This window comes from Trachurus trachurus (assembly GCF_905171665.1).
Source record: "Trachurus trachurus genome assembly, chromosome: 20".
NCBI lineage: Eukaryota > Metazoa > Chordata > Actinopteri > Carangiformes > Carangidae > Trachurus > Trachurus trachurus.
In genome coordinates, this window is record NC_139911.1 from 20,444,282 (window position 1) to 20,462,450 (window position 18,169).

The 18,169-nt window shown below is 41.6% G+C and overlaps 1 protein-coding gene across 1 annotated transcript in view; it reads right to left on the minus strand.

The window, feature by feature from the left end:
* Nucleotides 1-439: 439 nt before the first annotated feature.
* The window catches only part of LOC311003413 (cadherin-7-like), a gene marked incomplete at both ends in the record, with an annotated part of 111,717 nt that continues 93,987 nt past the window's right edge, over nt 440-18,169 (minus strand). Inside the window, 3 exons of the mRNA XM_083995170.1 lie at nt 440-954; nt 13,209-13,457; nt 17,008-17,125. Coding sequence (XP_083851296.1) covers nt 440-954; nt 13,209-13,457; nt 17,008-17,125 — 882 coding nt within the window. The remainder of the gene's footprint in view (nt 955-13,208; nt 13,458-17,007; nt 17,126-18,169) is intronic.

The following is an 18,169-nucleotide window of genomic DNA, read 5'->3' on the forward strand; positions in this document are numbered from 1 at the left end:
GCACAAAGATAGCAAAGGAATGCATCAAAGCAGGAGTGCTGGGCCGGTGCCCATCGCTGGAATGAAAGGACAGGTGCCCCCCCACCCCCACCCCACCCTCGCCAACCCCCCGTAAAAACGCTCCAACATGTATGCATTCTGCAGTCAATGGTTGGACTTGAGCCCAAAATCCGAAACCTTTAATGTCTTTTTGCACACAAGGTTTCCTCCTCGCTCAAGCCACTTTTGAAGTCTGTGTCGAAACTCACCATGGCACGCTTTTGAAAATCCATACTAGGGAGGTAAACAAACCAGAAAACCTTTGAAGTCAAAGTGTTCATCTCTCAGTCTCTCTTGTGTTGTCTTTGAATCTCTCCCTCCGGTGCACTAAGGCAGACAAAATCACTTTCTCTCACAATAATTTACTTTTATTTAAATGTTAAAGAGAGACATTTAGAGGCTATGAGAAGACGCTGGTGCCGTCGCTGTTGCCGTACAGGTCGGCCAGCTTTTTGAAGCGCGGCCCCCAGTTGGTGAGATAGTCATAGTTCTGGTCTGAGTCTGTACTTAGCGACTCCAGCGAGCTTAGTGACTCCGCTACCGAGCCGCTGCCTTCAAAAGCGTATGTCTGCAGAGAGTCGTACGGGGGAGCTGACGGGTCCACGTCGGCATCCTTGAGCCGCTCCCAAATAAACTCTCGGAACACCACGTTGTCCGGCAGGGATTTATACGGGGGGCGAGCGGCCGACGTGTAGTGAAAGAAGGTGGGCGTGTCGGGCGTGACGTCTCGCCGCACGTTGGGGTCTCTGATGACGTTGAGGTTGCGGAGGGTAACCATGTCGAAGGCCTCGGTGTCCTCCTCTCCCCCGCCCTCGTCGTCGTAGCGGACGATGTTCTCCCTGATGTCTCTCTCCTCCTCCAGGATCAGAGGCTCCTTCCTCCGCCGACGCATCGTCACAATTAACAGAACCATCACTGCGGAGAAAAGGGAGAGGTGTTTGAGTCAGTGTTGACTGACAGCGACCACGCTTCCTGTGCCACTCAGCTGAAAAGATGCAGAGATATGTGGAATTTCAAGGAGCCCGGTACATTATCACAGTGATTTCCAATCACAGATACTTGTACTGCAGAATGTACGCACACAGTGGCTCAACTGAATGGAAACAATATAAAGTGCACACACAATACACTCTAGTTGACAAGTTATTTAAAAGTATAAAAAAGATAAGATTAAAAGATAAATGACTAAATTGACTAAATGTAATATTAAAGCAGAAGTAAGCGATCCAGTCGTTTTGGCTAACTTCTTGTCAGCTGATGGAGTTAGCAGCCCCCGCCCTCGTCCCTACGTCACCACATTCACGCGCATCCCTTGGCTGCACACACAGAGAGGACCGCCCCTTTATGCAGTTCTCTCTCCTCATTGGATAAAGGTTGTATGATACAAGGAAAGTTTTCTCCTCGGCTTACAGCAGAGCAGAGTGACTGACAGACCCGTGTTTCAGACCAAACTGTCGGAAGATAGAACTATTTAAGACTTATATTAACACAAACATTCCGCTTACTTCTGCTTTAAGTAGTTAGGTTATATATATATATATATATATATATATATATATATATATATATATATATATATATATATATATATATAAAAATTGTAATGGTTAGCTGAAGGTATGTAGTTACCTACAAGAAAAAAAATGAAATTGTTAATGTTTAATTTCCTAGTTAAAAGTGATGAAATAGGGGCAGCGGTTAGCTCACTTTTTCTCACTGCGGGCGGCCCTAGTTCGAATCCTGCATCGGGCAGCCCTTTCCTGCATGTCATTCCCCCCTCTCTGCCTCCCCATTTACTGTCTCTTCCTACTGTGCTGTCAATTAAAAAGGCAATAAAAAGCCCCAAAAATATATTTTAAAAAGATAATAAAATAAACTCTTAAATTTGTTCGACCTTGACAATAGTTAGCTATGAAGATGAACAGCTGTTCAATGTCAATGGTTTTTGAACCGACACTTGAAATAGATTAGCCTGGCTCTCGCCAGACCCTTGTAGTTCCGCAAAGCTACGCTGAGCTCCACACAAGGGTCTGGGACTGCTCCATAGGCGATTCATTTCAGAAGGCGGGGCCTTGTAAAAAAATCTTGTATGTGATTGGATAAACCACTTGTCCGTTATCTTGAGCCTGTCAAAAGTACTGGAGCGAATATTACTAACAAAGCTAGAAATGTATGTTATTACTTCTGACAACCAGTTTGGATTCAAAAGAAAACATGGAACGGACCTGTGTATTTATGCACTTAAAGAAATTGTGTTTAGGTACACAAGTCTGAATTCATCTGTATTCCTATGTTTTATTGATGCTTCTAAGGCATTCGATAGAATCAATCACGAAAAATTATTCTTGAAATTGCTAGATAGAGGTGTCCCTAAATTTCTAGTGAGAATCTTAGTGTTTTGGTATGCCCATCAAATGTTTCAAGTTAAATGGGGTAATGTGGTATCTGCGCCATTCTGTGTTAGTAACGGAGTGCGGCAAGGTGGAATTTTGTCTCCTATATTATTTAATGTGTATATGGATGACTTATCAAATCAATTAAATAGTCTAAAAATAGTGCTGGACTGCAGCAGATGTTGAAGGTGTGCTCCCAGTATGGCCTTGATCATGACATAAAGTACAACGCTAAGAAAAGCCACATCATGATAGTTAGAAGTGCTGGGGACAGGAAATCAACTTTTCCTACCTTTTCCTTGGCAGACAGTCCCCTTGCTGTGTGTGAGGAAACTAAATATCTAGGTCACGTCATATCTAATGACTGGTCGGATGACAAAGACCTTTATCGACAGCGATGTAAAATCTACGCTCAAGCTAACATGCTTAGTAGGAAGTTTTCTATGTGTTCTGACTCTGTTAAATGTTCTTTGTTCAGAACTTACATAACACCTCTATACACCTCCCAATTGTGGTCCAGTTATAAGCAGAAGAGCATGCAGAGGCTCAAGGTAGCATATAATGATGCAATGAGGCTACTGCTCTGTGTCCCTCGGTGGCATAGTGCCAGTCATTTGTTTGTGTCTAATAGAGTGCCAACCTGTGAGGCACTTTTAAGACAGTTGATGTTTAGTTTTATGTGTCGTCTCGACAAATCAGAGAATCACATAATTGAGGCTCTAGTAAGCCCATTGAAAAGCTGCTACCGATTCACTTCTAGGCTAAGGTGGCATTGGTGCAATAGTCTGTATATTTTATGAAATGTATTTTTGTACTTTCTTTTTATTTATTGTTTTACTATTTATATTGTTTGATTGTGATATGGACCTGTGTCTGAAATAAAGTTTATATATTGAATGACGTGCTACTTCTTCGGTCGGAAGAAGAGCGAAAACATCCTTGCCACCAATAAATGCCTTCAAAACCGTTCTCTGTTCATCTTTCAAAGAATTAATATTCGATAGATTCGACAAAACAGTTGAAATAGCAGAATCAATGCCAACGCACGACTCCTCACTGCGAGCCGCCATTGTTGTTTGACTCAAACAGTCGCTTCAGCGCTACGTCACACCTCAGAAAGTCCCGCCCGGCGATCCTGATTGGTTCATTATTTTTTGCTCCGGGGAAGAAGTTTGCATTGGCCTCGAGTCCAGACCCTTGTGTGAAGCTGAGCGTAGCGCCTCTGGTGGAGCTTTGCGGAACTACAAGGGTCTGGCGAGAGCCAGGCTAGAAATAGATACCTTCAGGACAAAATGTTTGAAATGCAAACATACAGTAACCATACTACCCAGAGTCAGTTTTAAAGAGGAACTAAGCAAGTCCGGTCGCTTTTCCGCTGTTTTGCTAACCCTCCTCTCTGCCATGTGCATTTGTTTACAACGTAGCCGGCGAGAAATCAATCAATAGAGCAGTAGATAACGTTACATATCATATACGATGTTAAGATGTGTATATTTGTGTAGTTTAATCTATCATAAACAAGAGATTACGGGTTACAGGGCATGTTTATGTCGTGATGCCACAAGTTGGGACACGGGGGCAGCGGCCCCGATCTTGCAAGGTTGGTATTCAGCAAAGAGACGCAATAAGTGACACGCACATGGAAGACAGAGAGCCTCACTTCTCCCTCATAAGTTAAAGCCATTTATTAAACCATCACAATTACTCCAAAGCTGTGTAATTAAGGTAAAAATGTAGCATAGTTAAGCTACAAATCCTGCATAGTTCCTTAAAGATATTAGTAGCTAATGATCTACAATTACATGATTAACAGTGTGAAATAACACCTGATTTCAAAGCAGATAAGCTGTGCAGATATGGAACACATCATATCGTGGTGGTGATGAGTTCATCCAACAGGGCTGAGGGGGAATATCTGACAAAAAAAAAAGGTCGACAGTGCTTTGCAAATTCTATCAGAGTTTACTGAGCTAAACCTGCAATGTAATATAACGTGCTCCTCTGTGGTTTCCACCACCTACATTTTGCTTCAAGACCTGTACAAAACTCCACCAAACTGAAATCCGTGGCCCTCTGAGATCTTACCAGAAGCCCTCCTCCAGCCCCTGCTCCCTCTCCCATACATTATTGCTGAAAATAACTCTACGCCCAAGCAAACTGGCAAATGTCTAATGATCCTCTATCCATCAATGTCAAGCCGGTGCCAGTGAAATATCGTTCCGTGGGCCCATATTTCTTTTCCTTCTCGGCGTTGAGCTACTGCAGGCGGCAGAGAAAGAGGCCCAGGAACCAAATTCAAACACCACTTCACACTCTCTAATAAGAGAGCAAATGGAGGAGATGGAAGGGAGGAAAGTGTCACATGGAAAGGCTGCAGGAGATGAATGGGCAGCTCTCTGTTGGCTATTTTGTGACTGCTGGCACCCTTCAACGCCGGCGCCTAGTATCACCACTCAACTGTTTTTGTGAAACACATGGAATACTCCCTCCAAGTCTAAATGCACTACTAATATCTATGATACTTTTTTTAGTGCTTTGAGACAGAACACCAAATATTTCTGTGGAAGATTGTTTCCTCTGATTTTAGGAACTTGAGTCACTCTAAATTCTTTTCGATTCAGTAAGGCTTCTACAAAGTGAATTACAAAGTGGCACGTTGAAATAGAATATTCTCAGTGCTTTCCAGCAAAGCTCTTTAGGGTTTAATGCCTAGAAGACAGCCACGATGCGTGACAGACTGGAAACGGGCCAACATCCAATCACGTCCTACTAGGATGAGCAGGTGGATGGCCATGCATACAAATACTCAGTGTGTGTCAGGTACCCAGGGCTCTGTAAGGAATGATTTCCAGCCCAGACAGTTTAGCAAACACATAACCACGATACGACAGTCCCACTCTTCATAACACACTTAACTGATGATGTAAACTAAATGGAAAAACAGAGGAGGAGATCAGTTTAGTGTTACAAAGGCTTTTGCTGTAATTGAATTGTTTAAATGATCTACCCTGCACAATCGATAGTGAACAAGGTGAGTTTTCTGTGCTGCCCTTTCCTTACCAGCATGCATCGCTGAATGCACTTTCTCATTAGTGTATTTTTTTTTAATACGCTGTGTGATTCAGGGGAACCTAAGACTGATTATTCACTCGTTTTGTCACGACACACTCTCCCGTGTCTTTGCGCCTTGGTTTCCATTTCTAATGGAGGTTTCCATCAGTGAGACTGTCAGAAATGTAAGTTTTATGTGCAAGTACTAATCTACTGTGCCTTCCCTCAATGGACTTTTAATAAACCTATCATGATACATTTCTATATGTGTATTCTTTTCTTTGGTTTCACCAGGGCAGGGCTCAGCTGGAGGAAGTCAATGTCATGCATTTCAACCAATCAGAACTTAGAATTTGAGTTCTATTTTTAATTATTGCTCGTATAACGTGCCTCAATCAAACCTGACATCATCACACATGTCACATAAGATGAGTTTGACACTACAGTATATTGCTTGATCTCCTCCTTTGCTTTCATCATAATTACTACAGCTACTATAGAGGTCACGTAACAATTACACATAACTTTTCAGTTGTTGTCATCTTGCTGGTGTCTGACAAATACTCACTCAACTGTCAGTAAAGGTGGCATAGCCTCAGTTATGCACATTATATACATTATGAGTTATATATTCACCCCTATACCATTGTCTGAAGGAAGAAATTAGCCAATTTATTTACTACCAGGTTGGAAACATGTTAGATTCTGCTTTAAAGTTGATAATTTTAACATGGGAGTCAATGGGGACTGAGTTGGATTTGGAGCCAGCTTCAAGCAGACATTCAAAGCAGTGGAGCTGCAGCCTCAGCGGGTGCTTCTTGGTCGTAGGAAGTTGCTTGCGCTGACTAACAAACAGAGGACAGACTCTTTTCTTCTCTCTATGTGGTTATACCATCTGACATTTTTTTCTTTCTATTGTATTCCTGTGGATATGAATGAGTTATATCATAGCCTACAGTGAATATTCTTGTGCTCTTTTGCCTTTTGTGCATTTCCCCCCACCTTTATGGCGTAGTATGGAACTGACTTGTAAAAAAAAAAAAAAGAAAGGAGCTTTTATCTAATGTCCCGGAGGACTCTTTTGTATAATGTGAGCCAATTCTACAGTATAATATGGCATATTTGTTATTTATGTTTACAACTGAAAGAGCTCAGCTTTGCTTTTGTTTTTGTAATTGAGGAACTCATTACCTTAATTTGTATGTACAGCAGGAACTGTGGCTGGTGGTGTGCTCTAATTGGCAGGGTTGTTTTTTTGTTTTTTTCCAGGTAGCCTTTATGTGTATGCTGCTGTTTGCATAGCGCTGTTGGTTTTGTCTGTATGATATGAATATCTGCCTGATGAAGGTCTACGGACCAAAGTGTTGGGCAGCGTGTGGTCTCCCTTTTAAGTCTGCAGTTTTTGATCCGATGCATCCGCCACTAAAAACTTTAAGTTGTATGCAAGAACTTGTTTGCAAGGACTAAAACCTGCAGCGAGGGTGAACGGAGAAACCGGAGAACAGGGAGGGGAGCATGTAGCAAGTGACAAATGAGGATGTCTCGTGCCTCCTTAAGCGACATGACAGATATCAGTCTCCTGCATCATGGATGACATTATGCACCAGCACTTGATGAAGGGCACAGAAACAATCAGAATCTGTGAACACACATCATCCACGTTCCTGGCTACATTTCACTCCGTATCAGTGCCGCTGTATGTTTGCGCCATGATTCAAATAGCTATTATGGCGTCTTTGCTGTTGCTTATATTATCTGTCACACTGTTAAGTGTGTATTTGTCAACTTTATTTCCCTGTTTACTGCCTCATCAACAGTTGTGTTTTTTATATTTCTTCTGTATCCTCCTGAAAGCCTTTTGCATTTTTCTTCCAATTCCTTCACAATAGCTTTTTTCAGACTGTCATTGTGAAGAAAAATCTGCTCTTAATTGACTTGTTTCATTAAAAAAAATAAAGGACTGATTTGCTTTTCTTCCTTTTGAAGGTTTTTTTTTTTTTTTCAGCACAACAACCAGTTGTATTGATAGAAAATAATTACACGAGTTTAACACACAAATCTGATGTGGCCATTCGCAGGTTTCAATGTGCACAGTGGAGCTTAAAGATCAGATCTGAGGAAGAAATTGTCCGCTGTCTGAACACAGACACATAAATAAAGACAGACAGCGGGCTAACACAGCAGACAGACAGTAAAATAAAAGATGAATGGACACGGTGATTTATAGAATGAGTCTGATAAGTAATACTCAGACAGAAATAACTGTCTGGAGATTCGGAGGGCTACGTAATGTCCTAATTGGCCCTCTGGAGGATTGAGCAATACCTGACCTATACTGAGGTAAAGGCACTGGATCTTAACAAAATAATGATCATCTCAGTAGTTTGGATGTATCATCCAAAAGTGACTGTATCGTTAGAAAAAAGGTTTTAAATGACATTTACAAAAGAGAGAGAAAAAAAACCATGCCCGGGCATTTTCAGGAATATTACTGCAAGGAGCAGACGACAAGCTCAGTAATTAAATCTAAAAATATCAACCTATGATTAATGACCACTTAGCTTATGAGTATGTAGAGCCAACGCTAACATGCACCCAGCTCTGTGGTTTAAAGGCAGGCAGGTGGAGAAACAACACACTGCTGAGGAATACCGAGGCAAGCAAAGGCACATTCTCCATGAGCAACGTGCACTGTAGTTATTACACACATAACAAGGAGAAGTGTTGCTGGTGGGAGTGTGTGTTCCTCTCACCTGATGAGAAAGAGAGAGATTGATGGAGGAAGTGGGGGTGGTGGGTGGTGGGTTGGGGAAGGAGGGGGGGGGGGGGGGGGGGGGGGGGGGGGGCAGCACATGTAAGACTGACAGCACCTGAGGATGTCGGCAGTGAGACGCAGCCCGGGTCTTATTCCTGCCTCATCCAAAACAATACAATCACACGCTATCACGGCCTCAATTGCCACCTACAGATTGAAAGAAGTCTTGATGGACGACCATCAAGGAAGATCAGAATAAAGGATTGGGAAGAGCGGTCGCGCATGGGCTGTTAATATAAGGGAGGACGGAGGGAGGAGGGGCTGAGATGGGATAGGGTGGGGGAGGGGGAGGGGGTCGGTGCATATGCACAAAGAGGAAACAGAGAAAAGAAGCAAAGAGACTGATCCAATTGAGCAAAGCCGACTGATGGGGACAGCTAAGGACACACACACACGCACAAACACGGAGACAAGGCAGCGTGGAGGTATATTAAACTGGAGGCCATTAGTTTTAAGCCTATGGCCCGAGGCCATGCTGAGCAAAATAGAACTAACTTTCATTAGCAATGCTGGGTTCAGGGTTGCACGGCCACGTATTTCCCCCTGTTGGTCTTTTGAAGTTTTCATTTATCACTGAAAGAATTCTCTGTCGCAATAAAAGGAAGGAAAAACTTCAAGGGGACTGGGATAAAAAAAAAAAAGGGAAATGTTTGACCCCATTAAAGAACTCATTTCAGTCATTGTATATGCTGCAGAGATGCTCCTCAGCTTTCAATGAAGATCACCTGAGCGTTAAACTGTGACACCGCCCTGATGGAGTAACGCTTTGTCTGTGGGTTTTTATGAACAATAACGCAGCCTGGGGGCGACGGCACAGCGCTGCATCATCTTTAAGGCTATGCTAATGAAGTCTCATTCACAAGTGTCTTTACCAACATTCTCAACGTATGCTGTAACATTAGAAAACAAGAGCAGCGTCTGGCCTTGAAATGCAAAATACGCCGCGCTTATATGACCTCCATGAAATATTATAATTAAGTTAATAAAATACACTGACACGCAGCTCCCCGAGATGGGAGAACGATCTAAAAGCTCAAATCTCATCACCGACTCGGGCTGCCTTCAGGTATCGCTTTCTTTCATTGCACTCCATTTTTTAGGAGTGTGTGCTCAAACGCAGCAGAGTCTGGCTGTCACATAAATGACACATAATCATAACTGGCGATGGAAGGTTATAAAGAAGTTGCTGGAGACTTGGGAACTATAAATACTTTGCAAAAAAAAAGACTGAAAGAAAGAATCTAGTGTTTAGTCAATCAATTGTGTTGGGTATATTTCAAATATCAAAACTAGAAATTGAATATACAGTCATTTCCTGACAATCTGAGTGTTTTTCTGACAGTGCTGAAAGGATGGACGAACAGAGTTAGATAATTGACATGAAGTTAAAATAACAGCCTTGGGCACCCATTTCTTCTTAGACAACAACCCACAGAATGCATTTAACAATCCAGTGAGTGCAGTGAACACACACTAGACAAAAATACTCTAAAACTCCCTGAGAATTCACAGTATTACGACTGTAATTAAGTGATCCTGCTGGCAGGATTTCAAAGGTGTTCCACTTGTAAACATTTCTGCTTCCATTCAGAGCTGGCTGACCTGGGTCACATGTATTTACTTACTAGAGAGGAAATATGAGGGTAAGATCACCCCCACCACACACACACACACACACACACAGCCCCCCAGGTTTGACCTGAGCAAGACTTAAGATGCAGCTCTGTTTTAGCAAAAGCTTAGACACCGAGCTGCCTGAGTAGTGTGTGAATGGGTGGTGAAACAGAAAGCTTGAACAGCGAGGTTGTACAGTATACCTCCATTTCCTGCACTCACATCTGAACCTACGTCTGAACTGCAGATACACGGTGTTAGTCCAAACACATATTTGCTGCATCGATCAAAAGGTAAAAAAAAACCAACTTGAAACAGCACGCTGCTTTACTCAGTGTCTGGCATACCTGTCCTGTGTGTGAATGTATTGTTCCAATACAAAAATGTAACATTGATATAGTATATAAAGTTACAGTTCTGCAAAATCCTGCAAAGCATAGCAAAATATACTCAAAGTATCAAAAGTAAAATAAGTGTTTCTACAGGAACGTGACTCCTGCTTGTGATGTATTATTATATTTTGCATTTTAACTGCTTCATATACTGTAGGCCTACAGTTGCTGTGGGTGGTTCTCATTGCAGGGATTGGGCTCCCTCTAAAGGGTGGCAAGATACATTTGAAAGGCTCAGGGATAATGAAAGAGATGGAAAAGAAAAAAATAAAATAAAAATCTGCTGGATTCATTCACAGACCCTTCTTCTTCTCTAATCTTTGCGATTTCTGTGAAATATCAGAAAGGTTTGTCTCTTTAGAAAGTGCTAACAACACATACACATTTAAAACAAAGTGGCCTTAGCAAGACATTACTTTTTAAAGGAGGCCAAAAACTACCAAACAAAAAAAACCTGCTGACCTCTGATTTTTCATAAAAAATGTGTCTTTAATCACATGATTAAATGTAAAATCACAATCTGTAAGGTGTTGAGCACCTCCAAAAGTCAGATCGATGAAGTAAAAAGTCTGTTTCTCTCTAAATGCCTTACAACTCCAGCTCTGTCTTTATTTCCACCACTGACAGACTCAACATATGTCCAACGCACCTTTCCTAATACGCTGGTCTATGTAAGCTGTCAATGCCCACTGTGTTGATGTGCTAATGTCACGCTGCTGCCGCCGCAACACTAATTTGCTAACCCAATTCACAAGAGCTTTGTGGAGGCATAACACTATTTGTGCTGTGCCTTCTGCCGCTACGTTCCTGCATCCAGCGACTCGCTTTGCTTGTCATTTATCATATTAGTAGTTACAGCTAATCGGCTTGGCCACAAACACACGTTTCAGGCTGCAAGTGTAGTTTCCTTTGTGACTCCAGCGACTCTTCCCAGGGGTTTTACTCTTCACTGAGATCCCTGGCTTCAGCGCTTCACTTCACCAGGCTAAATATTTAGCCACTCGTGGTGATATGTGCTTCGGCAGTCGATGTATTGGCTCTCTCTCAGTCTGTATTTGTGGGCTTGATAATATCAGTAGATAATGGCTGCTTGATGCTGCTTGATGCTGCTTGCTTTATTGCTTTCTTGCAGCTGCGGATGTCTTTGCTTTGGCTTGGTGCTAATTCCTGCTCCTGCCTAAGTGCAGTAATTGCATTGATATAAATAGTGTATTAAGTTTCTCGGAGTGCTTTTTATTTTACGGGACTTTGTTCGAACTGGGTAGCAACTTGTGGTGGAATGTAAATAAATACAGTTTGTGCTTTTATACTCTTAATGGACTTCATTCCCAAGGGAAGTATGTTTTTGTTTTTGCTTTTTAACTTTACTACACAGCTTTAGTTACTTATATATCATTTATTTTTTTTAAATATGAACTTGATTTGTAATATTAATATAAAATTTCACATGTAACTTAAAGGAATAGTTCACCAAAAAATGTAATTCAGTCAATACTGAAGAAAAGCAAATCTCCCTGCACAGCCACAGTTCCTCAGGTGCAGGTGGGTAGCAGGAGTGCGTAAAATCAATAGAAAAAGACGGCCACCGCACACTGATAAGACTCTGCTGATATACTTTATTAATGAACAACGCGTTTCGCTTTCAGCGTCGTCAATACTGACTCATCCTCATGCTGATGAATACAGTACATATAAAATACATATAGTCCAACAAAATCCTTATGAGAGTCAATAGCAGCTGACACAAAAAGGTCCATAAAACTACATAAAAACCTTGTGATATTCCTCCTTACTGCTCGTCTGCTGCAATCCAAGTGTCCTGAAGGGATATAGTCCAGAGTTTACTCGAAACAACGTGTTCAGGCTGTTAAAATGTCCTAAATGATGCCGTTTTGAGGAAACTCTGGAAAACTACTCTGGAGTATTCATCAGCGTGAGGGTGAGTCAATGACAGAATTTCATTTTTTTTGGTGAACTATTCCTTTAAGTATTTTATTATATTAAAGGGATAGTTCACCCAAAATTGAAATTTCACTCATTATCTACTCACCCTCATGTCGACTAAGAGCTGGGAGAAGTTTCAGAGTCCTCCGTAGCTTCTCTGAGTTACAGGGGGTCTCGGCGTAGCAGTGCATGTCCATATAACGGTTGCAAATGGATACCAACTGTCTTCGTAACAAAAAGACACACCAAAAAACATCAAAATACCACCATGCTGCTCGTATGTAATGTCCGTCTTGTATTGAAGCCCCGAAATGCGAAATTGTCCCGAAAAAAAGTCTATATTTCAAGCTTGTTTTGTAGCGGAAGCTCCTCTTCCCGGTTCGTCAAATTTGGATGAACTGGGAAGAGGAACCAGGAAGAGGAGCTTCCGCTACAAACAAGCTTGAAAAATAGATTTATTTAATTTCTTTCGGGACAATTTCGCATTTCGGGGCTTCAATACAAGACGGACATTACATACGAGCAGCATGGAGGTATTTGGATGTTTTTTGGTGTGTCTTTTTGTTACGACAGTTGGTATCCATTTGCAACCGTTATATGGACATGCACTGCTACGCCGAGACCCCCTGTAACTCAGAGAAGCCACGGATAACTTCTCCCAGCCCTTAGTCGACATGAGGGTGAGTAGATAATGAGTGAAATTTCAATTTTGGGTGAACTATCCCTTTAATAAATTCCCAGTGTATATAAATGTAGCTCAATGTGAGTAAATTTAGTAATAGATGATGTCATGTCTGATAGGAAGTGACCAGTGCTGCCAAAATAAAAGTGTGAAACCTTCACTGACAAGACACACATCACTCTGAGCTTTACACAAACATCTTCGGCTGCAAAAAAAAGGAACATAAGTAGTTGTTACACAGACTCATGTCTGTGACACTGAGGTCATGTGGATCTTACCCAGAAGTGTGATGATGCAGCCTAAAATAGCCAGGAGGGCGCCGGTGCTGAGGCCAGTCGCTGTGTAGGCCACGGCTCCACAAGACAAGGCCACGCCATCAGAATCGCAGTCACACACACGCACCGAGAGTGTGTTAGTGCTGCTGAGGGCAGGACTTCCACTGTCCATGATCAACACGGGCAGCCGATAAACAGGCTGCTCCCGTCTCCTGAAACCCCCTCGCTTCGTCAGTATGGACGCCGTGTTGTCTGCAGAACAGAGTGAAAGCAAACATTGGACATGTAAGAGAAAACATTTGAATCTCAACTTTATATTGGCTTCAAATGAACAATGAATGGCACGTAGTATATATCACTGGCAGGAGGCTTAACTTCTGTTCTGTAATGATTGCTGTGCAGTTTGAAATGATTTCACTGTATTATACGCAGAAATGCCAACAGATGGTGTCATTAACACAATTCATTACATGACACACTGTGGCGTCTCTCCCTGGTCTTGACCACCTGTTGGATAATAACAGCTTTGGTTTGATGGTGAGATCTTATATGAAATCACAGCGTATGAGTGCGAATGAGCAGCCAGAGGAGAACAATGTGCCATTACAGCAGCTAAAAAAAAAAAAAAAAAACACTCCATGACAACTGTATATCAATAGATTGAAATGCACTTTGAAACTGAGCAGTCACAATTGAAATGTAGATTTGTGCCTTGAAGGACAACTTCTTTGTTTTTTCTGAGTGATATTCAGATTTCTCTCAGAAGTCGAAGAACAAGGTGGGAATGAATCTAAAGATGGCTCCTTTGTAAATGCCACATTAGTCAAATCAACAAAGTGCTCTTATGGGTGAAGAAATACACACGTTTGGTCGATAACAACTGTGTTGGGTTTCTAAATAAAACACTTGTGTTAAATATATATGTTCTCAAGGTCAATATGAGACATGTGGTCATCCGTGTTATTTTTCCTCAAGGGACTTGTGTGTGTAGAAGGACAGTAAAAACATGCAAGTAAAATGAAGACGTTAACACTAGGCAAAAGCATATAGCCTAAGCACCCAAATGTTATCCTTATGTGACTGCTGAATAATCAATTCCAAAACCATGGGCTGCTATAACAGCCTCCACTCTTCTGGGTTCAGTCTTTGCTTAAGTTTCTGACCCTAGCTGCAGGGATTTGCTCCCATTCGGCAACAGGAGCATTAGTGAGGTTGGTCACTGATGTTGGTGGATAAGGCCCAGCTCACAATCTACCATCCAGTTCATTCCACATGTTCTGGGTTGGGGTTGGGGTCACCAGGCTGCTCGAACAATTTCTTTACAGACCACACTTTGTGCACAAGGGAGGGGGTTTCTGAAACAAAGTGTTCTAGTTACCAAACCCCAAAGGGGCTGGAGAGTTTTTTTTCCCCCTCTCAGTAAAAGTGATGAGTTCCGATGTGAACACACTATTTTCTACCAAACTTAGAACAGAGTTGGTTATTCCGCATGAGAGATTTCTGTTTGTTGTTTTTTGTGCTCATCTCTGGTGCAACACCTACAGATGTCAGCTTTACTTTAACTGTTGCTTAATTAGCCAAAACATAAGATATTATCATAAAGTTTTTTTTTTTAAGGTTTGAAATATCGAGCCTGGCTGTGTCTGAAGAGCGCAGGTACTGTTGATGGAAATTAGCTTTTAACCAAATCCGGTACAAAGTATCTCTTCGCTGTAGGCTATATATGTGGTTAATGTTTTGTAGCTACATGGTCCCTGAAAGGAATAAACGAAAGCAAAAAATAACAAACAAACCAAAAACTCAGATGCTCACTTATCAAAACATCTCAAAGAGAAATTTTAAAATGACAAGTTGCTACAGGAAGTTAACCCTTTTTTGACTAGAGGTTGCAAACAGTTGTCTGGGGGAAGACCAAACCCACAGATACAAGAGGGGTGTCAATCTTCTCATGTAAGAAAGCGATCAATAATTTCACAAAACGTCTAGGCTTGCTTGATAGTATGCTATAAGATGTGATGGAAACAAGCATTAGCAATTGTTTTGCTTCCCACTGTCAATGGGTTTTAGTAGTGTATGCCCTTTCAGAAACACTATAACTTCAGGGTAGACTGCAGGCTACTATCTGGACTAGGACCAGGGCTAGCTGGTTAGCATGCTAACCAAGGAAACTAAAACAAGCTGAACTTGCTATGTTTCTTCTGAACTGCAAGGAAAATGGCTTTCGGTGGCTCTTGTTAGCTATCAAAATGTACATATAGCTCATTCAACCTGCTGAAGTGGAGACCATTTAAAGAATACTTTCAAACCAATTGCATCAAATTGTTCAATATATCTATATTTCTGCCAGGTGATGGGAAGGTGTGGGATGACAAGTCTAATCACAAGGTAAACACAAGGTAGTCTTCCCGCCAATTTGCTTGCAATCTGCTGAGAGGTTAGACTTCAAACATCCAGTTTCTCATGCTAACACAGACCTATACACATCACTATGGCATAACCTGGCTGCTAACTGCCACCTCGGAAATGTAACATGGCAGCCTTAGCCGATGCTCCCACACGTGTGAACAAAACACCCAACACGGCGCATTGCTTCAAAGATTGTAGAAGCTCTGCATATGGCTTTAAAGCAGCAGGGATTCGTTTAAGTAAATAATGGTGGAGTCAGGGATGTGTTTTTATGACTTTAAAGTTTTGTCATAGGAGAAGGAATTTTCTTCATCTGCCCACTGCTTTACGTGTAGGTGGTGAGCAAATCACTACAGCACAAAGGCAGTTTCAGTATGTTTGCTAAGGTTAAGTTATAGTATTCAGAGAGCAAACACTGAGCAGAGCAGGGCTAAGACGTAGTAGTTTGTGGTACAAATTGAGGGCTCCACTGTTGCTGAACATTTACAAAGAAAGGGAAGAAAGGGCATTGTCATAGTAGAATTATGATTTCATTTGGCACAACTGGGCATGCCGGCAGGCTCCGGGCGGGCACTCTGTACTTCTTCTCCAGAGTCAGATTGCTGAGGAGATTGCATCCAGATGCAGGGCAGATATACACAGAGCCGGAGTGAGCAATGGCCAGAAGTGTCAATTGCATTGCTGCCAGGCGCCATTCAGAGGAAGTAAGCAGCAAATATACCGTACCTAACTTGACCAACACCTTTAACGGACTCTGAGGGCCACTGGCAATTCTCTCCGGGGAGGCTTTGATTTAATGGCTGCATACAACAAGGCTGATCGGAGCTTTGACAAGTACGTAGAAATGTAGTTTAAAAAGATTGGTGGCTGACTTCAGGGGTTCAGCAGTATTCACCACGTTAAATTGAAGACTTTCTTTTAGCTCATTTCACAAGATTATACTGTAACAGGGGCATGGGAATTACAATTGTTTTACTGAACATACTTGAAGCACATTATGCATGATAAATAAATGCAATTTTGACCCAGGTAATTTACCAATGAAAATTGATTAATTCATTAAAGTTTTGCTTTTTGCCAAAACTGCCATTTGAGCCCAGTGGTAGTGATTTACATTTGCGATCATCTCCTGGCAGCCAGTGGTAAAACATTTTATTATCACCGCCTATGGTAGGCAAGAGATTTATTTTTAATGCCTTCAAAATGCCTTTTTTAAGAAAACTGAACTCAGTGGGTTGTGTTCAAGCTCTGAAAATCCCCGAGATTTACAGATTTCAGAGTAGAATTTAGCCAAGAGACACATCCATATAACCACAGATAATCAAAAAATAACAGTGAGAAAATGCTGCCCTGAGGCCATATCATAAAAAAAGAAAAGAAAAAAAAAGTGCTGCACCTTTGTTATCTCGCAGAGTGAAGTTGAGGTTGCTGGCAACGGGCGCATCAAGGGCAAAATAAAAACGGTGGCCACTCAGAGGTTCATCCTTATCCACCGCGCTGATGGTCTGGATCACCTGGAGAGAAGAGGAAGACAAAAAAGACATTGGAGATCAGTTACCTCACTGATCTGTATCCAGTCTCACCGGCTGATTGGGAGTTAACTCAAGCTATAAATTGTTTAATGTAAGCATGCAGTTAGAACCGGCTGTTATTGTCACTCATGGTATCAATTTGCGAAAAGCATTGTCGTCAATCCTTTTGTATATGCATCACTTTTCACTCTGCCACAGATTTATATACAACAGAGGCATTAATCTTTCTTAAAAGGCGAAGCAACAGTGTGAGTAAACTGGAGAAAAAAAAACAGCTTGATTCTGATTGATGGAAAAGATTTTCCTTATAATGTTTGGCTGTGGTTTTCTGTCGTTTATCTCTTCAAGTACAGTAAGTGCTTATTTGGCAAGAGCTTGGCAACCTCTTAGGAATGAAGTGTTTTCTTTTGGGAATTGATTTCTCCAAAGCAAATCATTCTCCAGCGGTTACTCTCTCATTCCTAGTCCCTAGACTATAACGCTTTTTAGCGATAATGTTGAATACTAACCCTTTAATGATCTTACCCAGAAAACACAACGGAAAAAACTGTTGTTATCTTCTTTGGGCACTAACAACAAAATCAATCAGTGATTTTTTTTTTCAACTGAACACATGGCTTTTAAATTACAAGCCTCTGCCAAACAGCTAAGATGTTTATTATTCTCCAAATATTAGAGCTGTCCAGTTCTTGTTTTGTTGAGTCTGTAAGACCCAAATAATAGTCTGTTGGGATGATGGACTCATTTCGGACACACCCTTTGGGCAGAAGTTGCAAAAACACCAGTGATTAGGTTGAAATTGATCAATGTCTACAATTGTTATTTTTATCTTTACACTTAATGCACATTTCCACCCCAACAAACAGGAGCCATGCTGAAGCCGGTTGGGATCATCATTACAGGGGGAGGTCATAAATGAAATATTCACTGTGCTTCTCTGCAATTTGACTCATCATTCCTGACAACATTTTAACCACCAGAAAATTACAGGATGTGCTCAGTAATGGATGTGGACATGGTTGGCAG